A 24092-nucleotide genomic window follows, 5' to 3' on the forward strand; every position below is an offset into this window, starting at 1 on the left:
TCCCAGCAAGAGTTTTAAAGCAGAGAGAAGGCATTCATGAATCTCTGAATCCAGAATGCATCCTAAAACTCCCAGAGCTTCTAATAACCACAATTATTTAAGCTAAACTTAAAAAGATTCCAGTTTTCCAATCATATTCCATATTAAAAGTGCTCCAAAGGTGTACATACAGAGTAGGAGACTATATCACTGAAAAAATGTTAGTGGACAAATCTGTTCTAGATTAATGAGCAACAACTAGCTAAAGTATAATCATATTTTTTTTATACATGGCATTCTAGAATGTCTGCCCACTTGAGGACTATCTCTAAAACTGTCCAAAAGGTAACAGATTTGAATTATAAAACTGGTAAGATTTTCAGCTCAGACTATGGCTTAGGGGTAGTGTTTGTCTAGCATTCATGAAGTCCTGGGTTTGATTCCTCAGTACCACATTAACAGAATAAGCTAGAAGTGGTGCTGTAGCTCAAGTGGTAAAGTGCTAGCCTTGAGCAAAAGAAGCTCAGGGACAGTCCCCAAACCCTGAGATTAAGCCCTCAGACTGGAGGGGAGAGCGGGGGGGAGAAGAAGAAGAAAAAAAAAAAAACTGGTAAGATTTTATTCAAAATCAAGCTCAGATTGGTTAAAGTCCTTATTTCCACCACCTTTATATATTCAGTTTCTTTTCCAGCATATGTATGTAGCAATCTCATTTACAAAGAAGCATGAAAACAACCTACAATACAGGCCCTACTGCTGTATTTACTTGGTCTTGACCATGAAGTAAACAAAGAACTACAGCTTCCTGTTGGTGAAGATATATGTTGATCTTTATGACAACAGTCAAATTAATTACTTTTCAAATTATTTGCCAAAGTTCTGCTAAGACAAAATCTACTTATAATAAAATTACAGTGTCTTCTCCAAATATAAAAGACAAGATTAGATCAAGACTATAAAACTAGATTTGGATTGTGAATTCTCTGTTCATACCTATAAACTTGATTCTACAAAGTACTGTTTAGTATTCCCTTGAAAGCTGTCATCTTAAAGCAGAAATGGAGACAAGATGGGTACAGGTACTCACTGTAACACGACATCAGTGTGCTATTCTCTTTCCTAGCAATTTCATTTTGTTGAGTAAATTAGTTTTATTACTTTTAAAGGTCTTAAAACTTATAGAAAACATGTCAAAGCATCCAAAGTTTACTTTCAATTTCAAGACACTGAAAATAACTATAAAAATGAAAAAAACTGGAATGATTTATAGATTTGGATGGCCAACATTTTACAGATTGCAGACTGTAAGTCCCCTCTGTGGCTTAAAAAGTTGACACTATTCATTTTAAAAGGATTGTCTGCACAACTACTGGCCCCTGAGGATTTTGCCACAGCAGGACTTCTTTTTGAATCATTGGAAAGGGAAAAAAAGAAAAAGAAGTAAAAAATGTTCAGAACTTATATTTTAATACATTGTCCATAATACAGTAAACTTAGTGAAAGGTCATATACATTCTATTTTATTAATATATTTATATTTTCTGTTCAAAGGATGAGAATGATTATTTGATATTATTCCCCATATTTATATTCATAAAAGCAGTGTCAATCAAAGTCAAAGTTATGCATCAATAAATTTCTCATCCTAAGTATTTCTCAATACATAATGCACAGTTTATAAATGAGAAAAAGAACTATTTTTTAGAGAATGAATAGAAATAGCATGTTACTGCTTCAATAAACCTGAAAAGTACTGAAAAAACACAAGTCAAATCTAAGTTTGAGAAATGTTTTTGTTGTTGTTTTTTGTTTTTTTTTGTCAGTCATGGGGCCTGAACTCTGGGCCTGAGCACTGTCCATCAGCTCTTCAGCTCAAGGCTAGTGCTCTACCACTTGAGCCACAGCACCACTGCCGGCTCTTTCTGTTTATATGGTGCTGAGGAATTGAACCCAGGGCCTCATGCATAACCAAGCACTCTACCACTGAGCCACCTTCCCAGCCCCGAGAAATGTTCTTAACACACTGGGAATTGAGGCTGTACTTTATTATCTACATGTAAACACATTGAATAGTAAAAGACAAAAAATGATAATAAACTTGGACATAAAAAGTCATAAAGGACTCTAGACATCCACACAGTGAGACCAAAGAAAGATATTCTTAGGAGAGGATCACAAAGGTTCAATAGCTATGGGCATATGTAAAAAGAGATGTTTACCTCCAAGAAATGGAAACAAGAGCTTTTATATTATTTTGCTTCTTGCCTTTTTTTTTCCTTTATTGCTGTTTTTGATTTCTATACCTTTTGTCTTGTAATATTATCTGTTTTCAGAAAGGTAAGAGCACAGAAATGGTGGGACAAAGAGTGAACAAATGCAGCAGTGATACTAGACACTATGTTGAAAATGAACTATACTACTAGTTAGGGAAGGAGGGTAGGGAGAAATACTGGGAGAAAATGAGGGAAGAAGTGACACTGGCTTATATAACTGTAACCCCACTGTACATCACCTTACAATAACAATACATTTTTTAATTAAAAATTAAGAAAAAAATAAAAAAACAAAGAACACTTTCTGGAAATCATTCATCTACTAGGCTTCCTCCTGATCAGCTGCTTTCATAACAATTAGAAAACTTCCAACTGGACACAAGAGATCAAAGATCCCATCCATCAAAATAAATTTCAAGTTTTACAATAAAATCTGATTGTTAGTCAAATGCAATGAATGTATAATTTCAAAATCACATATCATCTTTGACAATAGTGACTACTTTAGACTATAAATTTGAGGCATAAAAGCCTTTCCATTTATATCGTAGCATAATGAAATATCTATAAAAGAATTCTAACAAATGAATATAAAAGATGAGTTCAAATTTTATATAAAAATCTTAATTTTTAAAATACCCAAGAAGCTTAGAAGTAGTCACTCAAAAACTTAGAACATGCCCAGTACATATTTCTCTGCTTTCTTTTAAATATTTACTTGGGTTTTCATGAGAAAATATTTGTCCACAATACTAACGGATAGAAATACAATTAAGAATTGGGATATAGAGAACATAAGAAAGTAATACATCATATTGAAGAAAATAGTTATTTTCTTAAAATGGGAATTTGTAAATTTATAAATAAACTTTTGAAAGGAATAATAGGTAGTAACAACTAGCCAATAGGTTTTGTGGATACATTTTGAAAAGCAATTTAAATTTAATGCAATGGAAATGTACTTTTATGAATATTATATTCAACTGCTAAAATAGAATGGTTTTCTTCTCACTTAAGGCTAGCAGTGGAAAAAATAAATAAATCACAGGTTCCAAAGGGGATAAAATGGCTGATTTGATAAAGAATGTTGATATTATTTTTCTCTTTACAAAGAAAATAATAAAGGTTTATATATTACATATATAAATATTGGACACTTGTGTTAGTTAAAGGAGTGCCAATTTAGTTACCTATTTCTTGGCCACAGAGGCAATAACCAAAATAGAATTATGTTTAGAGAATGAGAAATGAAGTTAAGTTTGCCTCAACCCACAAGACATATTCTCCAAACCAAGTCTAAAACAAGATAGTATTTCCTCACTAAAAAAAAAACTATCATGTTATCACAGTGACAAGTTTTCAGAATGGACATGTTATTTGTACTACTTAAATTCAGGCTGTAAAGAAGCAGCAACACTGAACAGAGATTTTTTTTTTTAATACTTTTATTATAAAGGCGATATATAGAGGGGTTACAGTTACATAAGGTAATGAGTACATTTCTTTTTGACTGGTGTTATCCCTCCTGCATTTTCTTCTGTTTTCACCCACCCACCCTGACTTCCTTCCCCCACAAGTTGTAAAGTTCATTTCCAACATAGTGCATAATGAGTATTACTTCTGCATTTGTTCACACTTTGTTCTGCCATGTCTGATTCCCAGTCATTTCTGAAAATCAGACAAACTTACATGCAAGACAAGGGTACAGAAATAAAAAACAGTAACAACAGGGCATAAACCACAGGAAAAAAAGGAAGAAGAAAGAAATAACTGCAAACAGGATATTATAAAATAATTTCTACAGCTAAAAGTAAAACCCTAACCCGGGTGCTAGAGCTCACGGCCTGTAATCCTATCTACTCAGGAGGCTGAAATCTGAGGATCATGATTCAAAGCCAGCCTAGGCAGCAAAGTCTCTCTGAGACTCTTGTCATCAATTAATTACCCAATACTCAGAAGTAGAGCTGTGGCTCAAAGTAGGAGAGTACTAGCCTTCAAAAAAGGCTTGGGGACAGCACCCAGGACCTGGGTTCAAGCCCCATAATCGACAAAACAAACAAACATACAAACATAAAAACTAAGTCTGTCAAGAAGTTCAAAGTATTATTAACTTTTAATATTCCCTGTAAAGAAGGCTTCAGGTATAGCATGCCTAGCTGCCTTTGTATTCTCTGCAAAACTATGACTCATTCATCCATTGTTAGATGGGATAATGTAACTTTGAATTCTCACTTTCTATTTTCACATGATTTCACCATTTTAGCAAATTATGTGACAATTGTATTTTATATACTACGTTAACAGGATGAAAAGCAAACAGACCAAACTGAAAAAAAAAAGAAAGAAAAGAAAAGAATTACCTACCTTGACCAATGATAGTTTAGTTTGGGAAAATCAGGCGAAAGAAGAGAAGCAATGTTATTATTATTACCAAGCATTTTCATGAACAAAGCAGTACAGAAATGTGAGTGACACAAATATTGACTTTTGATATACAAATATAGGTTTGTGATGACTACCCATATTGCATTTTATCTTTATATTTGGACAAAGCATGGGGAAAAAGTGCATAGGAGTGATAAAGTAAACAGAAAAGTATTTCCACATACCAGTATAAGTAATTAGCCAATGTTGAGTTTTTGCAAGCTCTTGATATCAAGAAGGTACACAGATCTTGCTGAAAGAATTAAAAGAACTGTATTAAAAATTATCACAGGAGAAGGGAAAAAAATCCTACTTTTGAACCATTATCTTATGTCATAGTTTATATTTTCATCTACCAATTAACCTTGCCATCCAAAGCTTATCATAAACCAGGCAACAGAGAAGAAATTAACAGTCTTCCTAGAGTTTTACATTGAGCAGTTAAGAAAGAAAGATATGGTTACAGAAATACTTTAGATGAGGAAGGCAGAAAGGTAACAATGAGGACATCATATTGAGGCAGGAACAAAGACCCTGAATTTGACTTGTTTGAGGAGGAATTTAAAAGCTCAGTGCAGCTAAAATAGAGTGAACACTAAACTAAGACAAACTTAAAAAAATCATAAAAGCCAAATTAAGTGATTATATCAGGTCACAGCATTAAGTATAAATTTTATTTGAAAAATAATAGATACCTAACTTCATATCTTAATAAGAGAGAGTGATGATCTGAGATATATTACAGAAAAATGCTTCTGAGAAGTATAGACCAGTTAGGATGGCATTACAGGGTGAACTCAGCAAGAAAGCACTTAACAAACCTTTGGTTTCAATACTGCCAAAAAAACCCCAAAATATGTATTTTAGAATTATAATTCATATGACTTGCAGACAAACAGGAACTAAGAAGAAAAGAAAGCATTCACATCTTCTTACTGAATCTAGAAATTGGAGGTCATGTCAAAGTGGAAATGTAGGATAAGAGGTGACTCATTCCTGAAATCCTAGCTTCTCGGGAGGCTGAGATCTGAGGATTATAGTTTGAAACCAGCCTGGGCAGGAAAGACCATGAGACTTTTATCTCCAGTTAACTAGCAAAAAGCCAGAAGTGGAACTATAGTTCAAGTGGTTGAGTGTCAGTCTTGACCTTTTGAGAAAGCTAAGGGACAGTGGTACCTAGAGTCCAGGACTTGAGATCACCATAGTAAGGGTCCTTAACAATGTGAGGTTGTTGCATAATGGAGATGTGTCAAAGTTTTCACTAGTGCGGAGCATCCTATGTTCAATTTTAGTCTACATTTGAAGTCATAATGCAAAATTGTAAAATACGTTGAACAGGCAGAATCTGTCTTGTTTACCTTTTGACTGTATGGTAGGGACACTACATTTTTATACAGTGATGTATTTGTTTAATATAAAGAACATAGTTTTCATTTCACAGTATGCTTTTTCTATAAAAATTTATAGAGCATAAATAAGGAAAAATTAAAATTTAAAACTATGAAATACGAACTGTGTACTGTAAAATTTTAAATTCAATTTGGATGACAAATGCTTTAAGTTTTTAAAACATTTTTTTTCCATGTGCTGTAGGCAAAAAGAAAATGATCTCATATTAGAGACCATAGGCATTAGAAGAAATGGTAAATTTATAGATAGCCTTAGTGGTGTAAATATCTCTAAGTAGCTACTAGGTATAAGTTCAAGACTTTAACTGTGTCATAATACACTTGCTCAGTGACATGTACAAAATTCTATTCACATTTCAGCAATACCTCTTTTCAAGAACTCTTTGAATTTCTGAAATATAACCATACTTTTGCAATAAGAAATATTTATCTTTGGTTTATAGTTTTTTGACATATGAAACTGTTACCTAAACAGGAAAGTCCAAATATCTGTTCGACCATCAAGAGAAGAGAATGTTGGTATTTCTAGTTGTAATAAAAGGATCAAATTCAGGGCTGGAGATATATACAGCATGCCCCACATACATGAGGCCCTAGGTTTGATTCCTCGCACCACCTAGAGGAAATTCAGCTTGGCTGAAAATAAACTTTAAGGTGAAAACCGTTTGTACAGCATTATTTACAGGAAAGGGGAAAAGGGAATAGTACTTCACTGGCTTCCAAGTAAAACGCATAAGAACTTAACAGGCCTTACTCAACTGACCATTTAGTTCTCTCACAGACCTATCTGCTATGGTCTTTTCTGTGGGTACCCCAATCAGTCACAGTGGCCTCTGTTGTTACTCTTACCCCTAAAGTCCTCTCTACTCTTTATTTCCTCTGCTTAAGGTCTTTCCTGATAATCACATGGTTGTTTCTTAATGTGCTTCATCTATAAACTGATCTTACTTTTCTGGAGAAATACCCATAATAATTAATCTTTGCCAAACTGCAAACTGCTAACCATGCCACAATGCTTTCTATCATGCCTCTGTGATTTATTACATTCAAAATACATTATTTCTCCTACGATATACATTGTAGACTTTTACTCATTGCCACACTAGAATGCAAGACTCATGATGACAAAAGTGAAGACAATTTTGAATCACTTAGCATCCAAAACAGCTTGTAGTAGACCATAAAAGAACGTACGTGTGTGTGTGTGTGTGTGTGTGTGTGTGTGTGTGTGTGTGTGTGTGTGTGTGTGTGTGTGTGTGTGTGTGTGTGTGTGTGTGTGTGTGTGTGTGTGTGTGTGTGTGTGTGTGTGTGTGTGTGTGTACATACATACAAAAATGGCTGAATAAATGTCTTTTTAGCTTAAATTAGCCTGAATGAATGTCTACTTGAAGGGCACACCTAAGTATTCTAAGATGCTTAGATTTTAAAACTTTTTTTCAATGAAATATTCTCAAGGGGGAAGTAAACCTGTAAAGAGTAGTCACAAAATTTCGTCAGCCAGGTGGTGGTAGCTCACATCTATAATCCTAGATACTCAGGAGGCTGAGATCTGAGGATCGAGGTTCAAACCCAGCCGGGCAGGAAAGTCTATGAGATTCATCTCCAATAAACCACCAGAAAACCAGAAGTGGCTCAAGTGGTAGAGTGCTTGCCTTGAGCTAAAGAGCCCAGGCCCAGAGTTCAAGCCCCATGACCAACAAAAATAAATAAATATATAAATAAATAAAATTTAAAAATACAAAAATCATTTAGTCAGAAAGCAATACATAAAATCAACTGATCTTTTTAATACCAAAAATTATTGTTTAGGGCTAGGAAGGTAGCTCAGTGGTAGAGCATTTGCCTTGCATACATGAGGCCCTGGGTTCAATTCCTCAGCACCACATAAGCAAAAAGAAAAAAGCCGGAAGTGGCGCTGTGGCTCAAGTGGTAAAGCGCTAGCCTTGAGCTGAAGAGCTGAGGGACAGCGCCCAGGCCCAGAGCTGAGGCCCAACGACCAGACCAAAAAAAAAAAAAAAAATTTACTGTTTAAATTATCTGGGGTAAAAAAAAAAAAAAATTCTTAACTTAGAAGTGCCAGGGATAAATTCTACAATATGTATGAAATCAACTTCTAGTTAGGCAGTATCCAAAATCATACAAAGTTTATATTTTACCTCCAAATGAGACTACCTATCTGAGATCCAAATTTTGCTTAGTGTTTCATCCTTAGTATCAAATTCTACATTTCTACAAAAATAAGTAACATTTATAAATATCCTGTTTCCTTAATAATATTTAAGCTTAGTTTATTTTCACATTGTACATTAATCGATTTATACGCCCCCAAAACCAATAAAATGGCTTGAATTGAGGATTATCTGGCATATTGTACTGAAAAGGAGAGTCATAAACATGTATCAAACACATGTTATTTAATAAAGTTAGTCAATATTTTAAAGACCAGCATTACAGGTTTACTTGGTAGATCTCTCCTATGGCAAGCTTGAAATATTTTGTACTCACCTCCAGACTTTCACCATCTGAAACTTCTTTTGTTTTTGATGCAGGAGGAGGAGAAGACACTGGAGGAAGTGGGTTGCTTATAATCTGAGAGCTAAAAATGTAATAGAAGAGACCACTCAGGTGTAAATAAAAAAAAAGTCTGTCTAAAAGAGTCAGCACATATTTACAGTAATCGGGATTATGTCCTTTCAAAGTGTTTACATTGTCATATTATATTTTGGAAAAGAGCCTTCATGGCCAAAGATTATATATAACATAACCTCATGGAGACTTATGCAGATTGATTAAGTTTGTATGTGTGCATAGGTTAGAAGTACTGTGAAGTTTTTGTCTAATTTTTTTAAATCCATTTACCACTAAACCTATAGCTCCCAATTTTTATCTGTCTACAAGACCAGACCATGTCTTTTTTACCTTTTCAAAAATTGTAAGGGATGTGACAAGTATATTTTGGAAATAGTAGGTTGTAGGTTTCAACATAGTAGAATATATGCTTGAGTACATTTTTACAAATTAAACATTCTGGTGTAATAAGTAAGAAAAACACAGTTTTAGATTAAGAGTCTCCAATGTATAGTGAAAGGAAACATAAGGTAAGGAGTCTCTTCCCTTAAAACTATAGAGCTGTGCATGGTGATACACTCATGAAATTACTAGCACTCAGGAGGCTGAGACAGATAGATCACAACTTCAAAGGCAAACCTGAGCTACATATTATGATTCTGTCTCAAATTTTTTTTTTCTTAATTAAAAATTTGAGCCAGAACAGAGTGTTGGTGACACCTGTAATCCTAGCTGAGGATCAGGGTTTAAAGCCAGCCTGGGCAGAAGGTCCATTAGACTCTTATCTCAAATAAACCACCAGAAAACCTGAAGTGGCTCTGTGGCTCAAGTAGTAGAATGCAAGCCTTGGCTGAGGGACAGCACCCAGGCCCAGAGTTCAAGCCCCATGACTTGGGGTGTATGTGGGGGGTGGGGGGAAATTGAGCCAGGCATATCTGTATCCACCGGTGACCAATCCAAGCAAAATGCACAAGAGCTATCTTTAAAGAGACAAAACAAAAATGGATGGACAAAGGGTGAACAAATGGCAGCAATTGTACTCACTAGATACTACATTGAAAATAAACTATACAACTTGTGGGTATGGACATAGGGAAAAACTGAGAGAGGGTAAGGGAAAGTATGACACTGTTCAAAAAGAAATGTACTCATTACCTGACTTAGATACTTGAAATCTCAGTGTACATCACTTTTATAATAATAACCAAAATATTTTTTAAAGAAAAAACAAAAAAATCAAAACTACAGCAAACAAGACTAGAAATATGGTAGAACAGCTCAGTAGCTGTTAGAAAAGGAAAGTTCTAGTTCCTCTCTAAATCTACATAGAATACAATGTATAGCACTATCATAATCGTAAGGGAAAATACAGAAATTAAATCTTGGACTTAGGTAATAAATGAAATGACCATATTGATGCAAGAAAGCCAAAGTCTAGATCAGATTTTATCAGTAATAATCACATATGACCTGTATAAGGTCAAGACTTTGCCATGCATCTGGATCTTTTACCCAGAAATAACAACTTACTTTTAGGCTTTGGAGTTAACTAATATTTGCAATGCATAAGACAGGGAAACTTACTTAGCTTCTAATTCTAAAAGACACTCAGACCGGCTTAAAGATAGATATGAGAGACTGTATATGGAACACATGGTACATGTGTCAGATATGTAGTTCAGACACCCAAACTCTTACTACTTTTCTTATCTAGCTTTTACTTTAACAAGTAAACTTTGTCACAATATTTATAATTAAAAATTATTTATAATTCAGATAATGAAACTTTACCACACTTACCATAACTACCAAAGAAGGAGTAGATAGTGAGTGAGCAAAAACAAAATATTCTATTTAAACAACTTTGCACAGCTAATACTGTCAGAGTTCAGATTTTTAACAAGTATTCTAACTGCAAAACACTATTCCTAAAATAGCAAATGCGCTCTTTGAGTGCACATGTCATATTCACTGGTAAAACTTCAACATTAGAAGAGATAGTTTGGTGGATCTGTGAGGGGGAAAAAAAGTTCAGTCTTCATATATGAGAGCCGCACTTGGGTTAAAAGGAGAAGATAATAAAGAAAGGAGGAAGCTATCAAAGTCGAAAATATTTCCTCCCTGGATATCCATACCTATCTGTTTCTGCAGAATTTATTCCAGAATTTGACACACTCTCTGAGATTGAACCCTGACTATCTTTCTTGGTAGGTTCCAATCCATTCTTTATGTCATCAAAATTTTCATATTTGAGAGCTTGGACCAGCTGTAATAAGTACATCAATAAATCCTAGAAAACAAACAAATGAAAAGATACTATATTATTAGAAAAATCAAAGGCAAAGGATTACAAACATAATTTATTCTTAAATGTCAAGCTAACATTTTGCTTTCATCTACCACTTTTCATTTGTTACCTTTGGCATGTCACTAATCTGCTTAACCTGTTAGTGCTTACAGTGTCTTTTTACAAAACAAACACAATATAAACCTTACAGTTATGAATCACTTAATAGAAAAAAAGATACTGAAAAATGTCTGGCAAAAAGTGGTCAATGACTTACTTAAAAATAGTGTCAGCCAGGCACTAGTGTTTATACCTATAACCCTAGCTACTCAGGAGGCTGAGATCTGCGGATTGTGGTTTGAAGCCAGCCTGGGCAAGGAAGTCCATGAGACTCATCTCCAATAAACTTCTTAGAAAAAGCAGTAAGTGGTGCTAAGTGGTGCAGTGACTCAAGTGGTAGAGTGCTAGCTTTGAGCACAAAAGTTCAGGGACAGCATCCAGGCCCAGAGTTCAAGCCCCAGAACCAGGAAAAAAAGAAAAAAATATGATGTCCTGTGAGACTTATATCATTAATTAATCACCAAAAAAAAAATCAAAAGTGGAACTGTGGCTCAAGTGGCAGAGTGCCAGCCTTGAGTAAAAAGGCTAAGGGTTAGTATTCAGGCCTTAAGTTCAAACCCCAGTACCATCACATGCATACACATGCATGCACACAAACATACACACACACAGACATACATGTGCGTGGCTGAGCTTGTTCACAAATTGTATCACTGTTTTATTAGAAAAAGATTACTGGTAATAGTTCCACAGGACCATTATTTCTCTATCTAGTGAGGATTGAGAAGATTTACTGCCCTATTGGCTAGTATAAACTATAAGGTTATGTTTGAGAACACACTGACTCTATAAAAATTAAGAGGTAAGAAAAATTGCTGGATTAGAAATTCCTCACTAAATTAGTAAACTCAAAGCCCAGCAATGTTTGTGTCAACTAGTGTCTCTCTTTACCTGATGGCTTCACATGACTATAAATATTCAGCATAAACTTGGCAGTCTTTCTTACCAAGAGAATTCAGAACTACCTTTGGAAAATCTACATACACATCTAATTGCTAGCAGATGCAAGTTTAAAGGAGCAGTTTGAAGGAGAGTGGGAAGACTATGCATCTCTGTGCTTTAAAGGCCCCAAGGGCTTTGCGAGGCTACAATTAAATGTGGCTTGTTATATACTGACTGATAGAGGGGATTTGAATTATTCCCTAGCTGTTACTGCATTAAACCATTTTTCACTTGAATTCCTTTTTCCAGACAGAGCAATACAAGCTCTGCTGCCAGGTAAATGTCCTGGGAGAGATTGTCCCATCACAAAACAGATCAGGAAGTAAATTTTCATTTCACAGAGCAGTCCTTAGAGGAATATTTTAATTCTACTTCTGAAAACACACCTAGTATATCCTGTTCCCTTCTTTAAAATCTGTCTTGTGCTTGTTCATATTCTCTCTTTGAAACACACATGCAAACACAGTGTATAATTAGGCTCTAGTTTTAAACTTGGTACACTTTAAATACAGAGAGCCAACCAGGATTAATGAATAATAACATGCCTCATCATCCGCCTGTCGCAACCGGGCCACTGCGTAACGCCTCACTGTTGGATTGGTGAAATGAGAGGATAACAGCTCCAGAGAATCTTCCACATCCATTGGCTTCCATTTCCCTAGAAGCTCCAATGCCTGTTTGGCCTCTTGAGGTAGATCCCAATTAACACACTTCAAGAATTTTGTCAAGGCCTAAAATCAGAAATGAGTTTATAATTAGAAACAACATCATACTATCTGTCTTTGTGAGTCTCTTAATTTTACAACAACAGAGGTAGACATCTCTAGTATAGTGCACTCTCAATCATTTCCCAGGTCTGCTTTCCAACATACTTGCATGAGGACTGAGAAAGGAATAAAAACATCTCTCTGAGTAGAAGCTACTTATAAAGGAAAAGATAAGCAATCAAAAATAAATAAAACACTCAAGTGAATATCAGAATGGATATGTAAACCAATCTATCAACAAATAGTCTGATTCACATGATGGTACCATCTAAATGTCTGGAAGCTTAGTTCTTTAGGCAGGAAAATGCTAGTTTGTTGTCTTTTTAAATAAGAAGTCAGTTAAGTAGATTATCTTGCACAAGTAAGTGCTCTTTTAAGAAAGATACTCTTGGGGGGGGGGGGGAGGGCTCGGAAGATAGCTGAGGGGTAAAGTGCTTGCCTTGCATGCATGAAGCCCTGGGTTCAATTCCTCAGGACCATATATGCATAAAAAGCTGTAAGTGGTGCTATGGCTCAAGTAGTAGAATGTTAGCCTTGAGCAAAAGAAGTTCAGGGACAGTGCCCAGGCCCTGAGCTCAAATCCCAGGACTGGCAAAAAAAAAAAAGATACTCTTGGGGCTGGGAAGGTGGCTCAGTGGTAGAGCGCTTGCCTTGCATGCATGAAGCCCTAGGTTCGATTCCTCAGCACCACATAAGCAGAAAAAGCTGGAAGTGGCGCTGTGGCGCCCCATGACCGACCAAAAAAAAAAAAAAAGAAAGAAAGATACTCTTGTCTTTTATACAGTGCAACTCCAATTTCCAGTTCTCCTTTCTAGAAACACTTTCTTTGCATAACCTCAAACATTTTCTTCTTTTCATTGCTTAAACAAGGATAACTAATTTTTTTAATTCTTATTTTGCTAGTTTTTTTTCATTAATTAGCAAAGTAATCAGCTTCTCAGGTCAATGTCCATGTGGAAAAGAAAACACAATTTCTGGTTAAGATGTCATAAAGTGAAACTAAATGTCTTGCCTATCCCTTTTTCTTGACTTTAGTAAATTAAGAAAAAATGATCTACTAGCAGATGTTAATGGCATACCTCTATAATAGTAGTTACTCAGTTAGCTCATATCTGAACATTCAAGTTCAAAGCTAGCCTGAGAGGAAAAGTCCACAAGACTCTTGTGTTCAATTAACCACCAAAAAGCCAAAAGTGGAGCTGTATCTCAATGGCAGAATGCAAGCCTTGAGTGGAAAAGCTAAGGGATAACTCACAAGTTCTGAGTTCAAGGCTTAAGCCCCAGTACTGGTACCAAAAAACAGGCAGTGTGAGGTCCATTTCTTACATCATATATAATACCAACAAAATTAAAAGATGTACATCACCTCAAAATAGTGAATGTACTAGATCTAGAATCCAGAATCCACCCTACATTCCTCCTGTCAGATAGTATCTTTGTCATCAAGACACTACCATTAAGTTCATACCAAATGCAGACATTATCTCACTGGTCTTCTAAACCCATTCTCAAGCATGTCAATTATTCTTAGCAATTCTTCCTCAATTCCCTCGCATCGTAATTCTCCAGTGTCTTGGTACCAAAGTAATCATTATTAAACAATAAGTCATTGGTTTTTTAACTGTGTTCACCCAAAAGATAAAAATGTGTTTCTTTAAGTAACATCTATCATGGATCTGTTTCAATCTCCAAACTGAATGAGAATAAATTCCCTCTCATACTAAATGTCTAACCCTTGTAAAAACAATAACATGGCTCTGGTATGTTTAGAATGTGGCTTCACTTAGATAACAGGGTCATTTTAGTTACTAAATAAATTAAATGGAAGTCCTTAGCTGTGAAAACATTCAACCACACTTTGATAACTTTATATATGCGTATTCACTACAATCCAAATCCTCATTTCTTTATAAATACAGATTGTTCTTTTTTACCTTTGTATGCTGTAGCCAAGTTACTATATTTTGCACATGATTCTCTAAGTTCTCTTAAGTTCTCTGAGTTCTCTTAAGTTCACCAAAATAGTGGCAGCATCACCTTCTTTATGATCACCTTGTCAAAGTTCAACACTTCCAGCAAATTTCCAGCAACTCTCAACTCTTCCTTTATAAGTTAGTTCAGTTTACTGTCATTTATAATGATGTTTTTCTAACTACCAGGTGATTTTGCCAAGTTTCTCATCTTTGCAACTGGCATATATATTCTCCAGGTACAGCTGTCCTTTTCCTTAGTACCTCCCACAACAGTTTAGTAAAATGCTCTCTTTTCATATAGAACATAGATTGCCTACTAACTTATTCCATGCATTTATTTTTCACATCTAAAATGCAATTCTAGGTTGAATATGGAAACAAAGCAATACTTCTTAAATAACTACAGTAAAAGCTTTTCCATTTCACAGTAAATCAACAGGCTTAATAGAAATGTGTGGGTATATACTTATTATAAGCAAATCCTGCAGCATGTCAATGTATTCGATTCGATAACTGAAACAATCTAACTTCTAGGATCTCAGATTTATAGATATATTACAGAAATTTATAGAGTATACTGCTGCAAAGGAACTTTAGGAACTATACAGAAAAATTCACAATATTATAAAGCTAAATGTTACAAATATAAACCCAGAGACAACAGAATGAAGAACAAAAAGGAAGTATAAGAATCTGAAAGCAGCAATAATAACAATAATAATAAATCTCAGGTCTTTTAAACATAGTTTATTGACCTATATATAGTAAAGATAAAGGATTTAAATGCAATTTTATCTCTGGAACCTTCAAAGATGAAAAATAGGCTTCAGAGTTAGGTCATCTGTGTTAAAATCAAAATTATTTGTCTATATGCAGTCAATTGCTAGGAGTATATTATGTTTTAAGAGACATCTCATTTTTTATAGTAAAGATTAAATAGTAAATGAAGGTAAAACATTTGCAACAGTACCAGCAGTATAAAATCTGATAAATGTTTTCTATTTTACTTTTTTGGGGGAGGAGATGGTGGTTACAGGGCTTGAACTCATGGCTTCCTGGTATTGCTTTTTTTGTATTTCTTCAAGGCAAGCATTGGACCACTTTAGTCATGTCTCCAGTCAAAATTTTGCAGGCTGTACAAGTCGCTTTATGTCAAAAAACAAACTTTACAACTTTGGTGAGGGGAAGGAGAGGATCAGGTAGGGGGATAGGCAGGGGGGTATAGGAAGGGATGGGAAGGGGAAACAAAGGAGGAGGCAACAATGCTTGATAAGAAATGTACTCATTATCTTGCCCTGTAATTGTAACCCCTCTGTATGGTATTTTCACAATTAAAAAAAAAAAAAAAAAAGAATTTGCAGGCAAACTGGAAGAGGACTTTTAGACTTTTCTTCCCAGGCTGGCTGAGAACAGCTATCCTCCAAGTCTCAGTCTCTCTAGGTAGCTAGAATTACAGGAAGGAGCCACTGGTGCCTGGTCATTATTTTCTTAACAAGTATTGTAGTTAGTCTGTTTCTCACAATTTATTATGCTTTATATTCATATTGTTTAATCTCTTTTGATCTTAAAAGCATCACATTGTTATCTCTTATTCATTAAATCACAATTATGTCAGTGTTAAAAATACTGTATTTGCATATATATTTCAAGTTTTCAGTTCTACCATAATTATACAGTTTAATCACTGGAAATTTCTACTTTGCCATTCTACAATATTCTTTTTTTTTTTTTTTTTGGTCAGTCATGAGGCTTGAACTCTGGGCTTGGGCACTGTCCCTGGACTCTTCAGCTCAAGGCGAGTGCTCTACCGCTTGAGCTACAGCACCATTTCCGGTTTTCTAATGGTTTATTGGAGATAAGAGTCAGATGGACTTTCCAGCCTGGGTTGACTTTGAACCATGATCCTCAGATATCAGCCTCTTGAGTAGCTAGGATTACAGGCATGAGCCACCGGCACCTGGCTAAAATATTCTAATTGAAAATACTTAACAAAAACATCTCATCCTGCTCCTTCCATGTATATTTATCTCATGCACCCAAGCCTAACCGCTAGTATTCATTTCAAAGTCAATTTATTTGCACGCTATCCTCCAAATTCATACCTTAATTATGTCTTCTCTATTCTCAGCTGTACTCTAACATATATGAGTTCACCTTCCTTAAAATAACACTTGTTAGATACCTGCTTTACAGGCTTTCCTGTTGCCAGTAAAATCCAATTCCCTAGTGTAGAACTCAAGGCCAAACACAAACTCATAGCCTTTGCTCTTTAACTTTTCATAGAAATTCTTCTGTTTCCTACACCCTAACAGTCTTTCTTCCTTATGCTTACCTTCTCCATTAAATAATGCTAAACAAGTACACAATTTAAGTCCAATCCCTCTGTGAAATCTTCTCACAATTCAGCACAATCATCTTACCGACTCTCCTATATAGTAATTACCTATGGATTTATTCACTGTGAATAAAAACCTTTCGCCTAATACAATTTTGTGCAATTTACTGACAGGATACTTTAAAGCCTACAGCCTTGTGTAATGCTATGTCAAAATTTGATACTGAACGCTTGTTAAATAAACTAAATTCACTTCAGCTATGCTTCACCATCAACTTGTGATGACTCCTGTCCTGATATAACTGTCTCCATAATATATCTTCATCATATGACTCTTCCTATTACTTTTTCTTACAAAAAAAGTTAACAGTTATATTTAATTAAATGTTTAAAGAAACACTCCTGTAAAAAGCAAAGTTTTTCAAATTACAATATTCACATTCTGAATTCCAAAAAGAATATTTCCTATCTAACATAGACCACAAATTTAAATATATTTCATACATGTAAATGATTTTATTATACTATCAGTAACATCAAGTATAGACTAGAGAATTTTCATCCAAATTATTTTAGACAGCTCTTTAGAAAAGACATAGGTACATGGATCAAATTTATTTATTTTTAATAGAATAACTCCATAAAAACCAATTTCCTCCTATTTCTTTTCTGAGCATGACCTTGTCTCTAGGAAAGCTTCTCAGACTAAGGACCTAAATGCCAAAAAACCTAAATCTCAATTCAGAGGACTTGACACTGAAAGATTTTCTTTGTGTAAATGAATTAAGGAGCAATGTACAGAAGTATTTGTTTTCTACAAAATTCACTTTAAACTATTATAAGGATACAAATGTGGTTGTGTAAATATTTCCTATGGTCACTTCAAGGCCGATATATATTTGGTTTACTCTAAAGTACTTCTCAAACATTAAAAAATATTGTTCACTCTTCTCTAGAGATTGTACAAATCCTGTAATATGTCCTGAGAATTGAAGTTTCATCACCCACCTTTGGAAAATTTGAAATGAAGTAGTTAAATGAAACTTGTCACACACTTTATATCACTTGAGCATTTTATTTCTTTTGCACACATCTAGAAGTAATTGAATTTCAGTGAGAAGTGACTACTTGTTTAAACAAACAATTTTTCTTGCCAGCCTTTCTATCTAAGGAAGTTCTGCTCTGTAAATCTATTCTATGCTTTTTGAACCTATACATCCTAACAGGTTTAATTCAATATCTTGCTGGGAATTTGAGATGACACTGTGCTGCATTCAAGATGCAATTTCTGTGACCAAGGTCATTCTTCATTTAACACAGTATCATGATACCAACTCAATCTTTATAGAACACAAAATCACAAACCTAAATTTCTGCAGATGAATATTTCCTTTTGACCAATGATGAAGAGAAAAGCACTCAATGTCAGGGTAAAATTGAAATTGCTCTCACTCTTACTATAGATATAAAGAAAGAATAAATAGGATTCATCTATAGAGAATTTCCAAAGTTATCAATAAATTATAGAGAGGAAAAGCTAAAGAATTAAGATGAGCTGTAGCTGCATTTTTGTCTGTACCTTAGAAACTAAAGGACAATTTATTCAGAAAAACAAGTTAAAACAAAGTAGTTAACAACCATCTCATGAGATTGTAAAACACATTAACTCATTTTCACACAATTAGATAACAGCTTCCTGGTAGATATTAATTTTCCTAATGTCTCTACTCTACCCCCTAGTGCATTTGAGAATTCCTATTAAAGCATGTGCATGATGTTTCAATGTTGCCTCTACAATTATCTGTATTTTCACTTAAGTCTCTTCTCTTTTAACTCATAAAAGTAAGTATAGCAAGGGACATTGACAAGCTTTGTTATTCTGAAAAGGCTTCTTTCCTCATCTGTACAACAGTGATATGCACATTGTGCTGATTGTGGAATTTAAAAGAACCTTGTCACAACAGCTGTTTAATAAATGCTATATAACATTTTTATGCCTTAAGAGTTAATATTTCTGGGTGTAGTTAGCTCATGCCTATAATTGTAGCTAATCAGGAGACAGATGTGATGGTCACAGTTCAAGGCCAAATGTTAAAAAAGTCCATGTGACTCATCTCCAATTAACCACCAAGACAAGAGAAGTTGAGCTATGCTAGGGTTGAGTGAAATAGGTCAAGAACAGTGCCACGTCCCTGAGTTCAAGCCTTTAGACCAGCACAAAAGTGTGTGTGTGTGCGTGTGTGTGTGTGTGTGTGCGTGCATGCGTGCGTGCGTGCGTGCGTGTGTGTGTGTGTGTGTGTACATATTTGGCCCTGTGTCTAAATGTCCAAAGATTTCTTTACAGGTAATTTTAAGGAGTTGAAGACATGGTGAAGGGTAAACAAAGGAGGAGGCTGCAATGCTTGGTAAGAAATGTATGCATTATCCTGCCCATGTAATTGTAACCCCTCTGTACAGTATGTTCTCAAATAAAATAAAATAAAATATAAAAAAAATTACTACAGTATATTTATCTCATATTAAATATGAGTAAACAAAAACTTATGACAAGTGAATTAATTTGCTTACAGTCACAAAGCTTCTTAGTATTAACACTCAAAATCAGGTCTCTATGGACTCATCTATGGCTCATGACTTCACCATAAGTATCTCTCTCTGATATGCGTTTCTTTTAATTCTATAATTGTTTTCCAAGTTACCCAGGTGCCAAGAGGGGAGAAGAACAATATAGGAAGAATCAACATTTACTCTGCATCTACTATGAACCATATATTCCATGAGGTGACCCAACCACATTATCTCACCTGTGAAGCAAAGCTCTCTCCACAATAAGCAACAAACTAATCTGCCTTACCCTGCCTAACTCATACAAATTATAGTGTCAGAAAGTGAACTCAAGTCTTTCTGACAACACATTCAGCCATTCTCTGAGTCAATACACGTATACAACAAGAAGTGTATGTACATGTATACATACATATATATCAATTTAATTAGTTTTAATAGACTTAGCATATATATTGTTGCATACTATATTGTAAGTTGACAAAAGAGTATAAGTCCATGGTAACTTTACCTTAACTTGGTTTTAATAAGAGTTTTCAGATAATTTTTTTGCATGAAAATGTTCAAGAAACTCACTTTTTCTTGATTAGTAAGATAGTATCTAAACTTCCAAACAAGATCTTGTTCTTCATATGTAAGTTGCTTGGTTGGTGGGTAACTCACAATAATCTGCAACAAAGAAGAAAGAGAGTAACAGTTGTCAAATACATACTGCGTATCTATTTCCAGTCCAATTTTCATTTAGTTACGTATTTCTATATGACAATTATGATTCAAGCCAAAAGAAGGCAGAATCAAGACTTAACTGTACTATACTTATTTAACAAAAAAAGTGTACTATTAGGCTACAAGGGAACAACACTCTGCAAAAGTATGTAATTACAAAGCTTATTTAATAATGCAAAAACCGAAACAAACCAAAACAGTAATATCATCTACAACTAACAAGGAAAGAACAAAACCAACTCCTGTACTGTGAAGTCAGTTACATACACCAATTCATTGTATCTCAAGGACTATGGCAGAATGGTTTCTAAGACTATTTTATCATGAGAGTACATACTATTTGTAACACTGTCCCCAAAGGTAACAGATTTACAAAAATCCCCAAACAATTGAAAGCAAAACCAGAAAAATGTGAAATTGTTGAAATTAGGTAGATTTTTTTTATCAACCCTAGTGAAAAAAATATTAAATCATATTTAATGCATTTTAAATCACTAAATCATTTTGTCTAATTATAACATCTGCAACCAAACTACCCACTTAAATACTTTTATATTTATATCATTTAAGTGTTCTTACATTTAGCTGATCTCTTGTAGCAGCATTGGGCTTCAGATCATGGTCAGAAGGTCCACTTCTTAGACTCCGGGCAAGCTTATGGTGTTTGCTCTCAACTAAATTCTCCTATAAAGTATTTTAAAATATTAAGAACATAAGCTTCACCAAGAGAAAATTTTAATAGTAAACTAAAAACAGCAAAACAAAGGACACTGCAAACTATGTTATAATATTTAATGTTCTATTCTGGAATCAACTTAGTCCCTTACATATATCTTTAAACAGTATATCCCCTTTCAAGACTCAGTAAATAAGTATCACTTAAGCTCCATTATTAACATAATATGCACATTATTAACATAATATGCACATGTCACATCAGCTTCTTGGAATATCTGCCACCTCATTCTCTCCACACAGCCAAGATGTTTTGCATCCTCTATCAGCATCACCTTTACTCTAAAAAATCTGCTATGACATCGAGATAAAAGCATTTTTACTCCCTTAAAGACCTTATGATATCACCATATTATCACATGAACAGCTTCATAAGCTCTAGGTTACTGAAGCCAGAGACAACTGTCCTACAGACTGAATATATACATACCTGGCATTGACTGTTTTACCCATAACCAAAATCATAACCATACTGTTATGACTTAACACTATATACATTAATGCATTCACAGAGCTATATATGCATATACATATATGTATGCGGTATATAGTCTCATTTTATTTTTTTGTTTATAAAAGTATTTATTTACAGTTATATAAATGTATGAACTGTTTATGTAAGTCTTTTACACCTATTCTCCTTATTTCATCCAAAGTTGGTTTCTCTAAAATTTTCATCCACTGACTGCAGTTGTAGGATCCAAATTACATAAATTCACTTTCTATATGATGACACCCTTTCAATCGGCAATTTTGAAAAGTTCTTACTCTAATAACTATTTTCCCTAATTCTTTCAACAATTTAAATAAAATGGTCTTCCAATTTTATAGTATCCTGACTTTATTTTTAAGATGTCAATGCTGCTTACAATGTTCTATCTGAATCTGATTCCAGATAGTTAAATTGGACATATGAAATCATTTTTCAATAAATCATTTTAAAGAATAGTGTATTACATAATTTTAAGTCACAATCACTTTGGACAAAAGTACTTTTATAAAAACTATGCAGAGTAACTTACCATAGACATTTGAGGGTCAGGAACTTTCACTAACTCAAAGCTGGTTAAAATTGGGGATGACTCATCACCATCCTAGATTATAGCCCAATAAGATTAAAAAAAAAAATAAGAAAGAAAAATTTAACTAAATAAGACATGATATTACATATCTCTATTTATTCTATTTCTCCATTTTAAAAGTTATTATCATCTCTCAATTATCTTATAAAACATATTATTTTTTCCACCTCTTCTATTACTCATAAAAAGTAATTTGAAAAAAATAAAATATAATTTACATTATAGCTGTAGGAGGTAGAAAGTCTGGAAATTAACAAATTGTTCTTATTGGTTTTAGTTTTGCAGATCAAAGTCCTAGTTTTCAAACATAGAACAAGAGAACAAAATTAAAATATGATAAAATGGACATGCTTACACTATTTGTAAAAGTGCCAAATAATGGTAACTTTGCAAAGTTCAACAACTGAGATTCATTCAAAGAAGTAGAATTATACGTCTAGGATTGATGTAACTTAAATTTATGCACAACTAGAAATGCAGCACTACTGTTTCTCAAAGGCACAACAGAATGTAAACTTAAAAACGATAATGCATCCATCAATTCTTCAGAAAGAAAGGGTTCATATTTGGTTGAAGAATGTGGGCTTTATTTTTATCCAATTCAGGCAAGAAAGGTGATTTAACATAATAAATGTCACTGCCAAGTACAATGGAAAAGGCCAAACTAATTAAGGTGAAAATTCATTCCCTGAGGAGTATATACCTAGGATCAAGCTTTCCTGTCAATTTCCAAATGTTAGTACGTTTTTAATTTTAGATATGTACAACTAAATCAGGAGAAACTGAAGAGGGGAAGGATTGTGACTTTGCTTCAGTTCAGTAATTGAGTCTTACAGGAAACCACAAATTCCCACAGCTGTTGTTTAACAGGCTTGTTCTCAGTCACAACACCAGAAAACACATTTATCAGCCCAACTCTGACAAGTAATCTTCACTAAGGCTATCTGTCATGAAAGACAGGTGACAAGAAAGTCTATTTCCATTAGATTCAATACACTGGCCCAGCAATCTTTGCGCTAAGTGGAAATATGACAGAGTAGGTAGACAGGCATTAATTTATGAGCAATTTTCTGGAAGCAGTAGAAAGGGGTCAAGAACCTTTTCAAAAATGCTTGACATTCTTCTAATTTCTATTCTGTTATTATTTCATGTACAATCAAAGCTGTCTTTCTAAAGACACTTCCCATCTCTATTGTTCCCACATAGTACCTGCACTAGAAATTTTTGTAATGTAAGTTCTATACAAATTGCAAATATTAGAAATTAACTATAGTGTAAAATGTAAAAATAGTTAAAATGTATTGGTGAAAAGTTCATTTATCTACACATTGTTTTGGACCGTTTTGCTAACAACAAAGCAATGTTAAATAGTCTATCTTCCTTTTTAACCAAAGTATCATTTATAAAAGGATGCAATGAGGAAACTTGTCCTGGTCTTTCACACCAAAATGAAAGGGATAACAGCTAAGAGCAAAAATATAAACAGTAACTCGAAAAATGCCACAAAAAATAATCATAAACTAAATATTCACATATAATCATTTGAAATAGAAATCTAAAAAGTATATGTGTAAAGCATGTGTGCATGTATGTATGTATGTGTATATATATAAAAACTATCACATAAATATACATTATCACACAAGTAAATATATAGTATACATATCATATACACAAACAGGGTAAATATATAGATACTGAACATCACTTGTGATAATTTTCACAAGAAATAGCATTGATGTAATTTAAAGTTCTGTTTCTAACAACTGTACTACATGAACTTATATGCTAGATGAAAAAATTAACCATTATATACCATGTATCAAAAACTGGCTCTCAGTTGCAGTGATTGAAGCATGTAGGTACTACTTTTTATATTAATAAAAGATAAGGGTTTATGTTTCTTG

At 34.1% G+C, this 24092-nt stretch overlaps 1 protein-coding gene across 2 annotated transcripts in view; it reads right to left on the reverse strand.

Moving 5' to 3' along the window:
* Pik3c3 (phosphatidylinositol 3-kinase catalytic subunit type 3) overlaps positions 1 to 24092 on the reverse strand; it is a 110218-nt gene that overhangs the window by 54039 nt on the left and 32087 nt on the right. For both annotated transcript variants that reach the window (XM_070029250.1, XM_070029249.1), the window contains exons 7-13: positions 22126 to 22197; positions 20948 to 21052; positions 20219 to 20311; positions 12548 to 12733; positions 10789 to 10943; positions 8591 to 8681; positions 4862 to 4929 (exon numbers count right to left, since the gene is read on the reverse strand). In XM_070029250.1, coding sequence (XP_069885351.1) covers positions 4862 to 4929; positions 8591 to 8681; positions 10789 to 10943; positions 12548 to 12733; positions 20219 to 20311; positions 20948 to 21052; positions 22126 to 22197 — 770 coding nt within the window. The remainder of the gene's footprint in view (positions 1 to 4861; positions 4930 to 8590; positions 8682 to 10788; positions 10944 to 12547; positions 12734 to 20218; positions 20312 to 20947; positions 21053 to 22125; positions 22198 to 24092) is intronic.

The sequence above is a fragment of the Dipodomys merriami genome, unplaced genomic scaffold, assembly GCF_024711535.1.
Source record: "Dipodomys merriami isolate MVZ:Mamm:240054 unplaced genomic scaffold, mDipMer1.0.p SCAF_2, whole genome shotgun sequence".
Taxonomy (NCBI): domain Eukaryota; kingdom Metazoa; phylum Chordata; class Mammalia; order Rodentia; family Heteromyidae; genus Dipodomys; species Dipodomys merriami.